This window comes from Taurulus bubalis (genome assembly GCF_910589615.1).
Source record: "Taurulus bubalis genome assembly, chromosome: 5".
NCBI classification, from domain to species: Eukaryota; Metazoa; Chordata; class Actinopteri; order Perciformes; family Cottidae; genus Taurulus; species Taurulus bubalis.
Genome location: NC_136593.1, coordinates 21079716 through 21097969, shown reverse-complemented (window position 1 = coordinate 21097969; position 18254 = coordinate 21079716). Strand labels below are relative to the sequence as shown.

At 41.0% G+C, this 18254-nt stretch overlaps 1 protein-coding gene across 1 annotated transcript in view; it reads right to left on the bottom strand.

The window, feature by feature from the left end:
* Nucleotides 1-3359, bottom strand: part of cntn4 (contactin 4) — a gene marked incomplete at its 5' end in the record, with an annotated part of 121723 nt that extends 118364 nt beyond the window's left edge. Inside the window, one exon of the mRNA XM_079218912.1 lies at nt 3305-3359. Coding sequence (XP_079075038.1) covers nt 3305-3359 — 55 coding nt within the window. The remainder of the gene's footprint in view (nt 1-3304) is intronic.
* Nucleotides 3360-18254: the final 14895 nt, after the last annotated feature.

Sequence of the window (18254 nt, the reverse complement as noted above, 5' to 3'; positions counted from 1 at the left end):
CATCACGTTGGTCTCTGCCGTTGCAGTCATCTGGTGAACACGCAGGTGACTAATTCAAAAATGTAATTGGATTTTTAGATTCAACTGGCACGTATGTCATTATGAAGCCTTTTTATTAATTTGTGCATGAAGAACAAATCAACTTATAACTCCCCAGGCTCAGGAGTGTAACTAAAGCTGCAATAAACATCTGTACGATTCCTTTCCCAGAGCCTATATGAGGTTCGCCTTCCTTGCAAATTCATTCTTGCACTCTGCAGCATATTAAAGCCCAGCTTTTTAGGGCAGCATATTGTGCGCCATTCCTGCTTCCAGAGAAGTCAATTTTTCCGCCACCTCTCTAATCCATATCCCGGCCATATCATCCATTGTAAAGTGAGTTTTGTTCCAAACTGATAAGTGTGAGGGTTAGTACAATAATCCTCTTCTCAAGCTTGAAGATCTAAAAATGCTCCAAGATGTTCATTTCCAGCTTGTCTGGAAACACATTAGTCCTATGGAGGTCTGAGTGTATGCATCCCTGAAATGTTCATGCCTGGTACATTTTGAAAGGAAGATAAACCAATTTTATTCGAAGGGCGACCCTTTCACGGCTGTGGTTCATGGATGTTCTGTACACCGTAGTTTAAAGATGTAGGAACTGTGTTCTTGCTAACCAGCTTTTCCCGGGATGTTCACCCAGCTCAAAGCTGTCTGAATGGAGGAGAAGATAGATATTCATCTTAAAATTGCAGAAATCTGCATACGATATGAGGCTATTACCTGAAATGACCTCCTTGTTTACTACGTGAAAAAAAAGGCCCCAAGTTGGATACGATTATTGCTCAGAATAGAGTTTGAGTTGTAATATCACACAATTTGGGGGCTACAACTGTGAGACTAGGGATAACAAGACACCAGTACGAGTAAAATTTCCAGATTCTCGATACCCAATTCCATACCACAGTAAAAAAACGAAACAAATCAAACACTTAGAGCTAGTGTCAAACTATGTCTCTCTGACCCTGACCAGGAAAAATGCCTTCATTTCTCTTTTAAAAACTTGACTATTGCAACTCCCTCCTCTCTGGCATCCAACTAGTTCAGAGCTGCTTGGCTTCTCAGTGGTTCAAACAGACGACTTCACATCACCCACAATCCTGGCTTCTCTTCACTGGCTCCCCCTTTCGTCTGAGAATTGATTTTAAGATTTTACTGGTCACTTTGAAAAGCAACGTGCTTTCGTGGGTCTGGCCCAAGAATACATAGAGGGAATGTCGATGGCTTGCAGCCTTAGATCCTCAAGAGGGGCCTTTCTGGCTGTTCCAAAGCTGATGCTCAAAACTAAAGGGGACCGTGCTTTTGCATCGGGGCCCCTCAGCTTTAAAATGACCTGCCTGAGGAGAAACGGCTTTAGGATCAGTAATCTCTTTTCAATCACTTCTTAAAACCTACTTTTTACAGACTGGTTTTCATGTGACGTCGTTGCTTTACTGCTTTATTTTATTATTTATATCATTATTAGATTTGTCTTTGTTGATTTTATTTTCTTAGTTTGTTCTTATCGCATCGACTGGTTTCATGTTTCATCTATTGTACTGTTTTATTAGGATTTTAAATTGTACTTAGTTTGTCTTGCTTTGTTGGCCTCACTGTTGAGCTTTCTGTTGTTTTATCGCCTTGTCTGTCAAAGCTTTTGTAAACTCTATTTTTAAAGGTGTTATATAAATACAGTTATTATTATTATTATTGTAATCCCTTTCTTATATCTATTTTATACTGCTGTGAAAAGATCTCCTTCAGGTTTCTCGCCACAACCCAAAAACATGATGACATTTGGCCATCATGATGACGTCATAACTGATCTTTGCCTTATACTCTGTTCCCCTGAACAGGTCCACCTCCCATTTGCATCACTGGGCTGTTGATTTGCGTTATATCACATTTGCATCCATAATTAACCTCCGCGAGGCGTCAACACCATGAGGACTGAGCCACACCCAAAGCACGCAGATCAATTTTCACCTGCTGATCCTGTGGGATTGTTCGAGGCAGATGAACGGCGACGGGCACGGACGAAACCACAAGGCCAATGCAATGCAGCGATTTAAATAAATCTCAAAATCGAATGTGCACGAGAGGGCAAAGGGTTCACGACACAATCATGTGTATTGAGCAATAAGAAGGAGGGTTCCTCATCGATAGAGCCTTTTATTCATCTTGACTCGTATAATACCTGTTGATTAAACAGCCTGAGTGATTCAACTGATGCTCTCTGGTGACCCCTCCTATTTGTAAAGGAGACAAATTAAAGTCCTCCATCAAAATGTGATCAATGCCAGAGAGCCTCTGGCTGAAATGGGCACCATGGTATAATGAAGCTATTTTTCAACTTAACTGCACGTGAAATAAACGATGGACATTTGAAATTGACGATTGCCTCCTTTGTGCTGTGTATCAATTTGAGAAATTAACCTCAATGTAATCTTCTTTTACAACAGTTCTTTAATAGAATAATTACTGTGATTACAATATTTGCAGCATTTTTCATGTATTTTGTTTATTACTTTGTTTATTCATTGGTTCAACTTCAATCACTAATTGATTGATTGATTGATTGGTGACTAACTGTTACTAAAATTGTCGCCAGTCAGATGAATTTAGCCTCGTTTATAAAGGGCCTTCTTCTGTCTTCATTGTCAAATGCATTGACAATGAAGACTTATTTTTTATTTTTACAGAGGTCAACATTAAGCTTCCCTGTGAAGAGTTGTGAAAACTATTATGAGCATTAAATAGTAATGCATTGATTTATTAAACATTATTTGGTGACTTGTCGATTTGTTTATTTTTATACAGTTATTGTTTATTATTGGATTACGTGTCCAGAATGTACATCAAGTTGAAAGTCAATTCATAGACACTAACATCATACAGCACTGCACTTTGAACAGTACAAATAATATTTCCATCCCCACTGGGATGAGGTGAACTCAGGATGATATTGCTAACCTCTTCTAAGTGCCACATACAACACTCAGGCGAAGCCAGAATGCAATATTGCCTGCGATTGGATGTCTTTAGCAGACAATGGCTTACTTACAAATAAATAAATACATAGAAAACGTCCTTCTTGAATGAATGCTACATTCCTGTTATTTCACACCAGTGCGACAACAATATGTCTGCTTGTGGCTAATCTACTGGAGGTTGCTCCTTTCTAAACTACGGCTTTCATACTGTCACTTGCCCCAAATACATATGAATAAGGACTTCACAAAGGCAGCTTTGGCATGCATCAAAAGTTCTTAATAAGATACTTTACCTGCAAGGCACCCCATAAGTGACTGCAGCAACAGCAGTTTCCATAGCAACATCATCTTCAATTTTGTAGGGTCAAAGTAGTCTCACATCCAATCACAAATGTATGGAATCCGATTTGCACCTTCCTGGTTTCCTATGTCTGTCGAAAAAAAGAAGAAAAAACACATGAGATGAGTGAGGTGTCCGGGTTCTCGTTAGGAGCTTTGCCTTTTCCTGCTCAGCATGAACATTTAACAAAACAGGGAAAGACAGCGGGAATGTAGAAAGAGTGCAGCGAAAGTATTAATTATGGACCGCATTTATAGCTCCGTTCATATACTCCATTTAAACCTGTGACTTCATGGCGTATTTACTCAATCACCATTCAAAATCTTCACCATGAAGTCATTTAATCCCTCTTCGTCATCAGATCCGTAAAAAACTCCCTCCAGTTTGCATTTTTCTGAAAGTTGCTCCACAGGACAAGAGAGAGGGGTTTCAGTTTTGGGATGATGATGGGCATACCAGCACAAAAGATCTCATATACACTCATTTTCATATCTCCAGCAACTCCAGGGACAGCTTTTAAGTCAATATGAAGGCAGAGCCACTCCTTTAAGTTTTCTCAGCCTTGTTCCTGCTTGAAGCCTCATAGCTTTTAAACTCATGATAGTGGAAAGCCAAAAGATGAAAACAGGTCGAAACATCTAGAAGAATTTCACAACAGGTGGTTGCTTTTCCCTCAAAACAGACAATATCTGAGGATTAAAACTCAAAAGTTGTTTGAGTGCTGCTCACGGTGTCTCAAACCTATGGAAGCCCTGAAAGTCAAGTATAAAAAAAAGAGAAGAAAATCTGGTTCGCCATTTTTCAATATTCTCTCCTGTTTATGGCTTTAGAACAGGTAAAAACCAGTTTTAAAACCAGTTTGTTATTAATTTACAAGTTATCCTAATTAAAACTCACAGAAGAAAAGCTTTTGATAACATTTAGGTCGGGCTGCGGTGGTGGGAATGAGTATTGCAACAACAAACAGTGAAGCTCGGTTCTTGGTGCCTCCGCAGACGGCGAGCGAGCTCCGAGCAGGAACAGGAGGCGTTAATACTCTCTGCGCTGCATTAATCTCCGAAACGCTAGGGGGCGTTCAAACAAAAAGTACTGTGAAGAGTCAAAAAGACAACGAGTGTAAAAAGGTTGTATTGTGAAGGTTTATACAGCAAAAAGCCATAAACCAACCTCCACAATGCCGCGGAGGAATTGCAATCAAATGCCAAGTGTTACATATATTATAAAGAAATAAAGGCTTAATATCCAGTAAGTTTAAATATATACTCAAATGAAATGTTTTAAGACCACATGTTTCTGAAGGTTACAAGCAAATTGGCCTCCTTTGTATAATCCATGTAAATGTGATGTAAATAGTGCTTTTATCAGTAAGCTATTTGAGATCGTGTGCCTAGTTACAAAAATTCAGAGACGCACGATCAAGTACCACTGACACCTGGCCCAACACAATTGAAAAAGAGTGAATAAAAAATATGTAAAACCTTTTTTCCCTCCTGTTCTTAAGTCATAAAGACAGGAGAGAAACTATTCAGCTCAGACTTAGAAAACGGGTCACATTTTCTTTTACTTTTTCTGTCCTCACTTACCTCTCAGGGCTTCTGTACAAACCCAGTGACAGAAAAGAAGCTGATGGTATGAATGACGCTGAGATGAAGAAGAACAAAATGTGTTGTGTTCAAAGACCGTCCGAGCTCATGAAGGATTCAAAAAGGAAAGTTATTTTGTTGGGGACGAACTGCTCACTAATACACGACTGGACGTTTACAACACAGTCACTATCTTATACATTACATTGTCTGCTCTAATAAAAAATATATGCTTATGTCAAATGAAAAAAAAATAGTAATGTAACATACTTACATTGAATTTTCACTATTTTTGTCTCATTTCATTTTCTAAAGAACATCTTTTGATATCACACAACATGTTCACTTTTCATTATTATTTGTTATTCAGTTGCACCATGGAATGTTTTTTTCTCCAAACTTTATTGAAATAGATATATGCGCATACAAATGATCTTGTGCATATTAACGTGTCGGGGTTGCTGAATAAAGCGGGGTGTAAATAGGGCACAGGGAAGAAGTGAGAGAAGAATTTAAAAAAAATAAGTTTGAGAAAATGTCAGAGACTGCCTCTGGAAAAGCTGTGCTGATGTAAGAATTAAAGCAATGCAACCAGTTAAGAAGATACATCTACCTTTTGCAGAGCTTCACTAGGAAACAAGCCGCTTTAATGCGATGTCTCCTGGGGGGGAAATATATTTAGAGTTGAGGCATGTTCGACACAAACCTCTCGGAAAATTACAACTATATGTGTAATTCTGCAGTTACGTAGAGGCACAGAAGAACAATGTTATCCCACCCCTGCTGTGATTTAGCATAGACAGCACAAAGTAAAAAAGAAAAAGAAACTGCAATAAAGAGTGGAACAAATCCACTGAAGAACCGAAAAACTGTTTGAGTAGGCCACATTCTCATTAATCTGAGATGCTCTACCTCCCAGCTCCGTCTCCTGTCTCCACCTACAGAGGCCTTTTATCTCCACACATCACATAGAGAGTTGTCAGAGTCTGTCTTGGGTACATCAATGGTGCAAGACCGAGCCTTCCTCTTGGAGCGGTTTGTATGCATATGAAAGTATGTCTTTTGAAAGCACCGAGCCCTGTGCCTATTCGGCTAATGCTGTGATGGTTGCCTTTTAACGGAGCTAATTTGATGGATGAAATTAGTGGAAAACATTTAGTGTGACGCACAGGGGCATGACATCACAGACGCAGAGCTCTGTTTTGCGCACACTCCTAAGCACACAGTGTATCCGGTAGGTAGGTAATATGAACAGACCAGAAAGACCGGAGAAGTGTATACCCGTTGCAATTTACACAAGTTGAAAAAGAAGCCAAGAGCCAAGTCCTGCAATAAAGGCCCTTTTACAGAACAATAACTATGTTAAATATGGCTGCCAGCCGAGCACAACAATACCCACAATGATCTTCTGTATTGCTCAGTGCACCACAAACCCAAAATAAAATGTATTGCAATTCATACACTGGGAATAATGTGGACACGATGTATGTATTCATCCGTTATGTCTGATAAAAGAACAGAAAGCATGTGAATCATTTAAAAAAAAATCCAATGTAAGGTACCAAGGACACAGGATTTTGTATGCTGTATAGATTGTAGAGCCTTCTGACGCAAATTTGTGATTCAGGCTTTACAAATGAAATTGAAATGGAATTAAATCACTTCAGCTCCAATTAGAGTCCATCCTGTTTCCTAATCAACTATTGACAGGTTAAAAGGTTGTCTATATAGAATATATATTGCCTCCACATGGCGACCGCTGAGTCAGCGGCTAGAAGCTAACAGTGCCGCTCACAACCATCAAGCTAGCAGCTTGTGGAAGACACGCAATGAGCACATGGGCAGAGGGCCTGCAGGCAGACAGGTAGGCCGTCAAATCATTTCATTGGGCCGAATGAAAGGATTTACAGACACATGATTTTGTTTTTGTCAGAGCGTTTTATTTTAATATAATAATAATAATTCCTGTCGGGAAGTTAAGAGAATTCCAGCAAATATAACGCAAAAAGGTTTGTAAAATCTGTCACCTGCCCTGTATTTAATGCAGTTAACCATTTAATACACAAACAGGCTCATTTATGGTTCTTTTTTGTTTCTGTACTTTTGTTCCCCGTGTTCAAGTAGTCGTATGAACCCCATTGAGTTATATTACTTGTATAATTTTATATCGTTTTTTTCAGAATTTCCTTCCCTCTTGCGCTGTGACGTGGTTTTACAAAGGTGGGGGCTACACGAAGAGCACAGGACACGGAAATGTGCAGAGGGAGCGAAAAAAAAAGAAACTGGTTGCCGTTTTGTTGTCGGTCAGGTACTTATAGGGGGTTTATAAGGCTATGGACTGCTTTGTTAGAATCCCACAAGCCCGGACGGTTACGGAGATGTGTTTGTTAGTGAAATCCGACGTTGTAAGGGGTACTTATGAAGGATCTTGTGAAACCGTTTTGCCGCCGCGGCAAGCTGACGTAGGGTCGTAAGTACTCAAACTTAACGGTTACTTTAATTATTTTGTAAGTTTGTAATTTTTCAGTGGACAACGAGTTTTAATGCATTGAGCTGTAACCGTGTGACATGTTGGAGCCTCGTCAGGGAGGTGAATCTCGTCAGAGGGCACAGCACGCACTCATAGAACTGGAGTTACCGTTACTCCTCTACTGCTGCAGCTTTTGTTGAAGTCTGTTCCTGCGGTATCGGAGTCTTCTCTCTACTCCCTCCACCCCTTTCCCAACTCGACCTGATAAAGCACCCGGGCAGCTAAAGATAACACACTGCCTCACAAACTCGCTCTTGCCTATTGCCGTTGTAATCTATTTAGCTGCTTGATGCCGGGGAAAAATGGAAGTTGATCTATGTTCTGGATATGAAGAGCATATCCAGCTGTGCCTTGTTATCGAAGTCAGTGGCGAGGTTCACAGAGCTCACTCGGGCTTGTGATGGTACGAGTGTGAAACACATCGTGACACAGTCCTCTCACGTGCTCATTTACAAGGAGCACATTTGGAGGCATTTTACAAGCAAAGGCAGAATATGACAAAAGGGCTATTAAAAGAAGGTTGGCGCTCTGAAATTGGGCACGGCAGTATGAACTATCTGTGGGTCAGAGTATTTCGACAGGGTACAGTGATTCAAAAGTTGCAAAAAGGAATGAATTCCTTCCCACTGCCACTTTAGTACTGAAATTAGAACAGTACTACCATTGCAATACAACTTCTGCTGCTGCTACTGATACCAATACTACCACTATTTCTGCAAAGGTATCCTAATGCTACTACCACTATTATTTATATACTTTATATACCACTACTATTTATATACACAACTGCTACTATTTTTATTGCTAACTGAAGCCACTCAAGCGTCAGATATCAAAGATAGAATATACTGCAACTGCCTTTGGCAAAGGGGAAATGATGGATGATGCTTCAGGATGTAAGGGGGGGAGATAATCAATGTATTCTGTCGGTAACAAATTACCAGAAAATAGATAGATAGACTTTGCCCATACAGCCAAAAGCTTAATTTATGTTTCATGTGCAAATCAGGGACAATAACCACTAAATGTAAACACAGGGCCATTTTTGTACCGACACAGTTGTCGCAAGGTTACTCTGAGAAAAGAATGGGAATAGGAATTTGTAGAAAATGTATGCATGACAAAGTATTCACAACATTAGAAACTAACTGCGATAAAGTTTTGAGCAAAGCAATTAATCCATCTTTGTTTGTAATACCTCCTTTAATACCTGATAGCATAGATATAAATCCCCTACCTTGTTCCCCTTGACAACTATGCACCATGTTTGCTGCAAATAACATCTGGCAATGCAGAAAATAGTCCAGAATCGATCCATTGCAAACGCTCGCTCCAAGAGGAAACTGATGCCTGTGTGCAGGAGGTGCAGAATCGCGCCTTGAATTAAATTAGCTGGGGAGGAGATAACACGTTTGGTTAATGTACTGCACCGGTCCAACGAGATCCATCGTCCAATGTTCAATGATATCAGGGCGGAGAGCCAAGCAGAACCAGCGGTGATCGAAGGGACAGTTGGGCTTTAATAGAGGCGTATCGGGCAGGTGGGGTTTCTAACATCTGTGGAGGAAGCAGCCGCAGCCCCGTAGTTGGGAAGTTCATTTAAGTCAATTTGACTCACGTTCACTAACCTTTTCGCTTTTAAATGCTTTTAAATGCTTTTAAATGAAATGCGATCCATGCAATCGATGTGAACATGCTGTGCAAGAAGCACAAAAGTGTTATTTGGACCTGTTCTGAAAGCACAAATGCCTCGCAGCAATTTCTCACCAAATATTATCAGGAGAACAGAATTAAAATTGAGCATTTTTCTACATAGAAATGTTTCTGTATTTAAGAAGACCATCGAAATGGGACGCAGAGACGCGAGTGATCTCTGAAATCTTCGGTTTGAACCGTCTGTCAATCAAACTCTTGCCGAGGTCAGTCGGAAGAAAAAAGAAAACCTTCAGTGTCGTTCTTCGCTTTTATTTCTGATGGTATTGCAGCATCTACGCTAACATCTTCAGGAGCCGCCATTCTTGTGAGAACAGTCACCTTTTTTGGACACAAATCCTGAGGAGATGGATTTCCGTGTGAAATGTGATCCGACGGTTCTCGCGTGACCTGGTGACATCGTGAGAATCCAGCTTCCGTGCAAGGTTAATGAAACCAAGCAAATATTTGGGAGACTGTGACTGTCAAAGGTAACTCCAGTTTTTGTAATATTCTTACTAATACAATTGATCAGTTATTTTCCTCCTAATCAACCAACATGTGAATCATTTCAGCTCCACTTATCTTTCCCTTTACAAAGAGTAAGTTCAGCAGCTCCTATCTCAGCTGCGATCATCAAACCTGAGCAAATTTAATTAGAAATACTGTAGTTATTGCAGCTCAGATCTTTTGCAGACGCTGAGCAACATGCAGCGGGAGGTGAGATACCAAAGCCCTGTTGGTAGAGATTACAGCGTCTCCATGGGAAACATAACATGAGAAAAGTTGTACAAGGACTTGTTTGCATTTAGTCTCAAAAGGCAAATATTTACCAAAAGCACAAGGTTGAAGCTCAATGTTTTCCTCTCTGTGATCTCCATTTGGAGTAGTGGTTTACATTCATAAACACGTTTATAGCCTCGACGTTAGCCGCTTCTTCTTCAACTAAAACTCACAAAGTTGCATTTTACAAATGACACAATTAAATAAGCTCTGTGACCAAACCCGGTAGCTAACAACGTTAGCAACATGCCCATGTTCTCCGCGACTCTCATCACATTCTGCGAATTACGTGATTTAAATAATAGTCCAGATAAGAAAGGCTGATTATATTTGTGTTAAAGCATTTTAGTGCCCAACGCGTAAAAAAAGCGATGCCATCACATCTTCAATGCAAAAGAGAGTGTCCTCAACACCCCCAAAATAAACGACTGTGATAAGCAGCTCATACAAGCCTTTTTTCCGTTTATTGTTAGATGGCGTAGTCGGGTGGCGTGGTATGGACAAACACAGGACTTTAACCCAGGAGACTGACTTTTGGTTTCACACGGGACACAAACAGCAAAGTAGACTTATTTTAATTTGCATACATATTAACATACTTATTTGAACCCAAACTAGATATTTTCCTCAACTTAACCAGGTAGTTTTTTTGCATAAACATAACCAAATTGCGACCTTGTCCCAACGTTAAACACATGTTTAAAACTGGGACTGCAATATCCTGCCACCAGTAGGCGGCGTTATTCTCTAGTCTGTACATCTACACTTGTGAGGATAGAACTATCCCACTTCTGTGCTTTAAAATAAAATATGTGTATTCATAATGAATGCATTGTTATTAGACGGTTTTAAAGCTCGTATCCAGAATGTTTCTTTAATCAATGTATCATTTTTTAGAGATGCTCTTCATGCGGTGCTATCGAGGTCCTGAACATTCACAACTTGTCAGGTTGACTTTATCAATAAAAGACCATATAAGTCAAAGACTTAATCAGTGAAAAAACACCCAAGGTCCCTGACCAAGCCGGGGAAGTGTACTGCGACATCCCTGTGAAACAGCTCTACTGTGTTCCCACATCCCTGCTGATGTAGGAGGAACATCCAGACAGCTCAGAATTGGAGAGTGGCTGTATCTTCCTGCCACATCTCCAGCACCCGTCCAATGTTGGGAACTCATCTCAAGATTTTTTCTTTACTTGAGCTTGAGCTCAGGAACTTATTTAAAGGGAACAACTTTTCGGTTCCAGCCCGGAAGTCTTGACCACTGTACACAAAACATACTAATGTGCAGCTTTTTGAAGATTTTGATCTGTGAAGTTTTTTCTTACTCCAGGTCACTTCAGGAAACCCCTCCAAATAGGTCAGTGTTTTTACTTTTTCTTTTCACTTTTCATTATTTTAAAATCACACTCACCAATGAATACCACTGATTCAAAATAATAAGGAAAATAAATCCCAATACAAACACAGTGTGCTAACTAAAGGTTGCATACCATGCATTACACATGTTGGTACAGGTATACTGTTCACCTCCGGAATGATATATGATGTTTCCAGCTTGAACGAAACGGAACACATAATGAACACGTCAAGGCTAACGAGAGTTGGTCTTTTAAAGATATGGACTTATGATTGTTTGGCACAAAGTAACACCATTTTGTGGAGAAATGGATTTGCAGTTCTTATCTTATTAAACATTAATGGTGGTCTACTCCACAGCCTTGCCAAAAAGGCATTGTTTTGTTCTTTCTTCTTATTGTCCTTGGTTTAAATGGATGAACCAAATAATAGAAAGTTGATACAATGACTACAGTATCACATTAATCTGAAACGGTCCGCTAAACAAACAGGGCCTCTCTGGAATGCCTAATTATTTCATCTGAGAAAAAGATGGGATGAGATTATGAATACCTGCACGCTGTCCAAACTTAAATTCACATGAGCAGGTTATCTTCCTAGATGTAAGAATGCTCATTAGAGACTGAACAAAACAAGTCTGGAAAAGGGGACTTCAATCAGCGACAGAAGAAGTGAAGTGGCGTCTGTGATCATGACTTGCATACTAACAATTAGACAAGCGTCCACTGAGCAGCATCAGCAACATGTGTCCACTAATTGGCACGTTACCAAATTTGAATTCAGAATCTGTGTTGCAGCAAGAAATTCATATGTTATACTATATTGTCTGTAAATGTGGCAGAAATAGCCTCATCCACTGACTGATAAGTTAATTTTCCAAAGCCATTTTGTGAATGTCCGAATATTACGGGTCACCTTGAATAGTCAATAGTGGTTATGAAACAAAGGATAATTCCACTCTAGCTATATATAGTGGATTGAATGTCTGATTTTGACCTCACGCCAAGTCCCGCCCCTTAAATATCAATCATTGGGTAGCATCAGCCAGCTTTGACTCGGTTGTGTCAACTATACAGCTGTGTTACATAGACTTAAGCAGCGAGTAGCAGCAGGGGGCGGGCCTTAGCAAAGGGTCAATTGCTTGGCTTCTCCTGATAAATCAAGATATACAGACCATTTGATAAATATCAGCCTGGTAATAATACTATTGACAGAAATTGGAAAAGTAAGGTGCTTTCTATCGATCCCCTTAGTCCTATGTACACTTAGTTGCACTATCCAAACTTGTGGACTCATCGGAGCAGCATCTTGGCAATTAATAGAAATAGAAATCAAAGTAAAATATTTATCAATCAGAACACTCGTATAAAGAAGTAGCACTACAGAGCGCACATGGGTAGCTCTACGAGAACAAAAGTTCTGTTTAAAACTACAAGTAACAAGCAGGCTGAAACTGTTCTGTAATTATGTCTGTCTATTGATCTTGACCCATACGTTTCAGTACCGTGGACAGAGACAAACCCCCCCCCCCCACACACACACACACACACACACTCAAATAAAAAATAGAACCCCACAATAAAAACAGTGCCTACATAGACTGTAGACATCACCTGGTGGTCTCAATCTTGGTTTTTGGCTTTCAGCATTGTGGGTTTCTTTTGCAACCAGAAGTGACACAGGAGGGTGGAGCTAAGTACAAGCAAACCAAAATAATACATTTTTAGGTGACTACAACGGTGACAATTAACTTTCATGGCCTGAAAACACCCTGTGAAAAGGGTTAAAATCGCTGGAAAAACACGTGATGAAGATGACATCATCAGGGCGGTGGACACTTTGGACTGCATTCATTAATTGTCTATTCAGTGAAAGTTCGTGCCTCTGCAGTCAGTACAGAATGCTCCATGGAGTGTTGAATTTCATAAATGTGAGAAATATTCCTTGACAGAAATAACTTGAGAAAACATGTGTGTATATATATACCATCGTGAATAATATGACCTCGCTATTGCCTTCATTTCCATTTCTTGTCCTAATTTCCCCCTTTCACTTTAAATAACCCTCTTCTTCTTTTAACAAAATCAACAAACACTGTTTGGTCTGATGCTCCAGTTTTTAGTTCCTACACCCTTTGTAACTCCACAAGCTCCTGAAAAGGAAGATGAACAGATTTTCTTATAGTTTTAGAAGAAATCTTTAGCCTTTTAGGTGTGTTATAAAGTGTTATTTTGTCATGCAACTCAAGGTATTTTAGCATCATACAATGCTCTATGTCAAGACGAAATTAAGTATTGTTTTATTTGATGAAATTATATATTATTGCCTTATGTTTCTTTAATTTTGTATATCTATATTGAGGCAGACCCTAACACATCTGCCTAGATCGGATAGCACTTTTGGTCAACTCCTGATGTTTTTAAAGGTACTACATAATTAGACATTCCATTATCCAAACCGCTTACCCTATCTAGGGGCGCTGTAGATCATCCCAGCTGACATTGGGATAAGACCAGGTTCAGCTGGACAGGTCGCCAGTCTATCGCAGAGCACATATAGAGACACACAACCATTCACACTCACATTGCCTAATGGACATTTTTGGTCCATGCTCTTGCTGTGAGGTGACAGTGCTAGCCACTACACCACTGTGCAGCCCAAAATTATACTTTAATTCATTTTCATTTTTTATGTCAGAAAACATTAGGGAGGATGCCACTAAGTAAAAAAAATGCTGAAGCAAGCCATGTGGACCATTAATTCAGTCTTTGAAAGCATGGCAAATTCTCCCCCAAAACCAAAAAAGATCTAACCCCAAAACAATCTTGTCTTTTGTAAAGGCCGCCTGTATTTAATCGACGGATGACAACCGAAAGCAACATTTTGAGTCCTTTGATCTCGATTCAGACGGAGAAATGAACAATACCCTGTGGGGGGTGCAGTTTGATCGGCTGCTTACTTTGCACTAAACGAGGGAGGAAAGATGGCTCTCGCACAGGCGCCACACCCCAGCGGAGCACAAAACGCCCCAGAGTATGTGGGTCTTTGTGCATCTCCAGCGACGACAGATCCCCGCTGGGAATCAGGTGTATCGTCGAGGGAGAGCCCCGGACCCGCTCTCATCCCGAGAATGCTTGGAAAGAAGATGTTTGCCGGCCTTATGTAAGCGCATTAAATAATGCAGCGCTCCCGGTGCTCAGATCTCTCCCCACCCTTCACCGCCACGGAAGTTGGCCACTGCTGTGTGTGGCGTTGCTCTTATTAAGCACTCAATTAAAAAGCCGATCCCAAGGAGAGGCAGCGCGCAACAATGTTTGAATTAGGAATCGTCGGCCCCGGCTCAGACAGTCTGTTGAAGACTCACCCCAAAGGACCGCGGCGGCGCCTTGGAACCAAAGGCACAGAAGTGGCGGAGCGTTGCGGGAAAAAGAAAAAAGATGAAAAAAAAAAGAGCAGAGGAATTATTTCCAATGTGATTGGATTACAAATGGGGCATTTACAGAACCAATGAGACTGGATAAATGGAGCAGGAAACGGGAGCTGTCTCCATGATCCGTCTCAGCTCTTTTCCTCCTTCAATCTAAATATTAAAAATGAACAGAGAGATGGGACTCGGGTAAACAGCGCCGAGGAGCCCCGCTGCATTTTAGTCAAGTGTGCTTATTCCTGACAAGTTGGTGTCAGGCCTCCCAATGCACAGCGGCATGCTCACGAGCGCTTTTGATGGCAAAGATGGGGTGTGTAGTTTTTTGTGTGTTTTTGTGAATCACACTAATTCGCGCCTTACTTTTAACTGAATTACTCTCAGAAGGAAAGCAAGAGAAGATTGTGCGTGCAGATAAAAGATTTGTCTCAATTAAATCCAGTCTGTACTGGACAGGAAAACCAAAGAGAAAAAGCCTTTTGGGGAGTTTTATTTTTTTAATCTTTATTTATTTATGTGGTTCCTCAACATTCTTTATTTTCACTTTCCTTCAACGCCACCTTTATACAGTGAGACAGAATCCATCTTATCTGTATCTGCTCCTGGAATGCGGCCTAATTATCCCCATCGTGTCTTTTTAAGAGTTCCGCTCGCAGCTCGTCAAACAATTTCACTACGACGGATTCAAGCAAGTAATGCACGGCGCACATAAAACCGCATGGCACTCCTGTAAAGTGGTATCTGAGGTCTGCAGCTTCCTCGTCCATTATGGCGTCGTGGAATATCTCACAGCGCTGTTTACTTTGAAAATCCAGCAGAGTGAAGCAAAAGAAAAAAGAAAAGAAAAGCAGCTGTGCTAAAAATTGACACCAGGCATTTGTTTTTGTGTTTGCTGCTCGTCGCAGTGTTTATCCCTGGAAAGTGATTTCTAACCGGATCAGCAAGCTGGTCGGATTAATACACACACTTCAGTTGGATATATATCATAGTGGACGCGAAGATGATGGATCCTCGACAGCAGGGGAAGGAAGAGGAAAGAAATAAGCAACATAAAATAATGTCCTTTTACAGGCATAATGTAAGAAAAAAACGTACATTAAGGTTGCAACAAGCGGTTATTCCTATTAGATAAATCTGCCCATTATTTTCTCTGCTAACCGATTAGAATATGAATAAATTGCGAAAAATGCCCATCACATTTTTCCAGAGATAAAAAGATAATGATTAGTTTATATTAACTGACCAGCAAGAAATAAAAAATGCAAATCTTCGGATTAAAGTTTCTTACAAAAATGACTAATTCATCAAAACATCTGCCTATTGAGTTACTGATGACCGACTAGTCAATGTATTGAAACCAACAGTTTCAGGCTTCTCAAGTCTTCGAGCCTCTAAAATGTAACGCGTTCTCTGACAACGTTCTCTCGGATTACGATTGCAGTTTAAAACACGCAATTAATGTCAACAAGTGGTTTAGCTGCAATTGTGATATGTTTAAGAGACAAAACTACTTGGTTTGGTTTAGTCATCGATTACCATTTGGCTTGAAATGTTTCTCAGGTAATTTAAGCTGCAGACACAAATGCAAATAGGGAAACGTTGACTTTTGGTTAAACACAGGACACAAACAGCTGTCCCCTGGGTGAAAGTCCCATGTTTGTTTGACCCAACCCTCCCCGCCTTCGTGGATGTCCCCAGACTGTCATTAGAAATGTATTTGTGAACGTAATTCATGAAGCAGTTTTGTTGTGTGCACATGAAATTCTTAGGGGACGGGGCTTCTAAAAGGATTCTAAGCTAGTTTGAGAAGAATACAAATATTAGGTTGAAATAGCAAAGAAAAGAGTCATATTTTGTCACATTGCCCAAAGAGGTAGAAAACAGCAGGGAGAAGAAGCAACAAGTGGTATATTGTCCATTGCCCCTGTGCAGTTCAAACAACCACACACACACACACACACACACACACACACACACAAACATCCTCCCGTTCTAATGTTCCTTGAGCTACAGCTTTCCTGGAGAGACATGAAATAAAAATTACCTTGATGACACATTTCTCAAAGTACCTCGAGCCAAAAAAAAAAAAACGCCTGATCAAATTTTCATGCCGCGCCTCCTCTAAAAGCAGCTATCGCAGGATATTTTTAAGTGTCGCTTGTGACATTTGGCATGTTGGGCTTCCAGGACGCCACCTGCTCCTGCGAGACGCGGCCATTACAGGCCAGTCAACACGTTCACGAAGCTTCATCTTGAGGCCATAGTACCTGGACTATATATAAGTCGTATAAGTCTTATATAAGTCTTTACCTACTACGTATTCTTTTTCATCTTAAATATTTATGTTTAAATCTCAAGAGAGTCTGCGCTTTCATGTCTCAGGCTTTTGGGGCGGGGGAGGACTATCGGCTCTCGTTTCATAAAACCAAGACCTCCCTCCGCTAACCTCCCTTGTCAAGACCCACGAGAAGCCGACACGCACACGTATCGCACGCACAGAGGTCAGCGGAGCTGCCCTCTCAACTGGCCGCAGACTTCACAGCGAGTTGGGCGATGCGCGACGTTTTATATCGCCGTCAGATGGGTGCTGGTTCGTGGCGGCGCGCTGACAGGTGTTTCCATGGCACTGGGCCCGACTGCGCCCCACCTCCTGGCTTGTTATTTCATGTTTCCGGAGGAGAAATTAAGAATAAATAATCAAATAAATAGAGCTGTTATATTGGCAGCACAGATGCTCGTATCTATTAAACATATTAAAGGCAGGCTTATGTGGCGGTTTGCATGGCCATCAGGCCCCCCGGGACCCATCCCCCAAACACTGTAGGCTCTACCCATCGGGTAGTTGAGTGACTTGACAGCTGTGCTGACACACACAAAAAAACACCGCCATGAGAGCAGTGACATGAAGGCGGATTCATCAGACGGCCAACACAAACAAAAACTTATTCCAATCCAGTTCGGTTAATCCTCGAAATGCTCGAATCAAGGTGGGCCAACCGGGGCAGAATACTGAGAGATGAATATGGGTTGTGTGTGTGTGTGTGTGTGTCTGTGTGTGATAGAGAGAGCGCGTTGCAGCTCCCGGGTTTCTCTAGGACTAGACAGCCGCACACACACACACACACACACACACACACACACACACACACACACACACACACACACACACACACACACACACACACACACAGTATATAGGTGGTCAGCAGCAGCGGGGGCGTAATCAACCAAAATCCGCAGGGATTATTTATGGGAGGGTCAACTCACGAGGATTACTAAACATCTGCACGGATCGGAGACACGCTCTGTCGCACGCACGCACACACACACACACACACACACACACACTGGCAGATTACTTTGCTTCCATCATGATAGTCCCACAACAAAGTGGACGCAGGCAAATGAGATCAGCACGAGGGTGAAATTCAGAGAAGGCAATCCCGTCTTCATCCCCTCCCTTTACACAGTCAAGGTTTTAACGTAATCTGTGAAAAGTTAGGATGGAGGCTGGGTTTTGTTTGAGCTGATG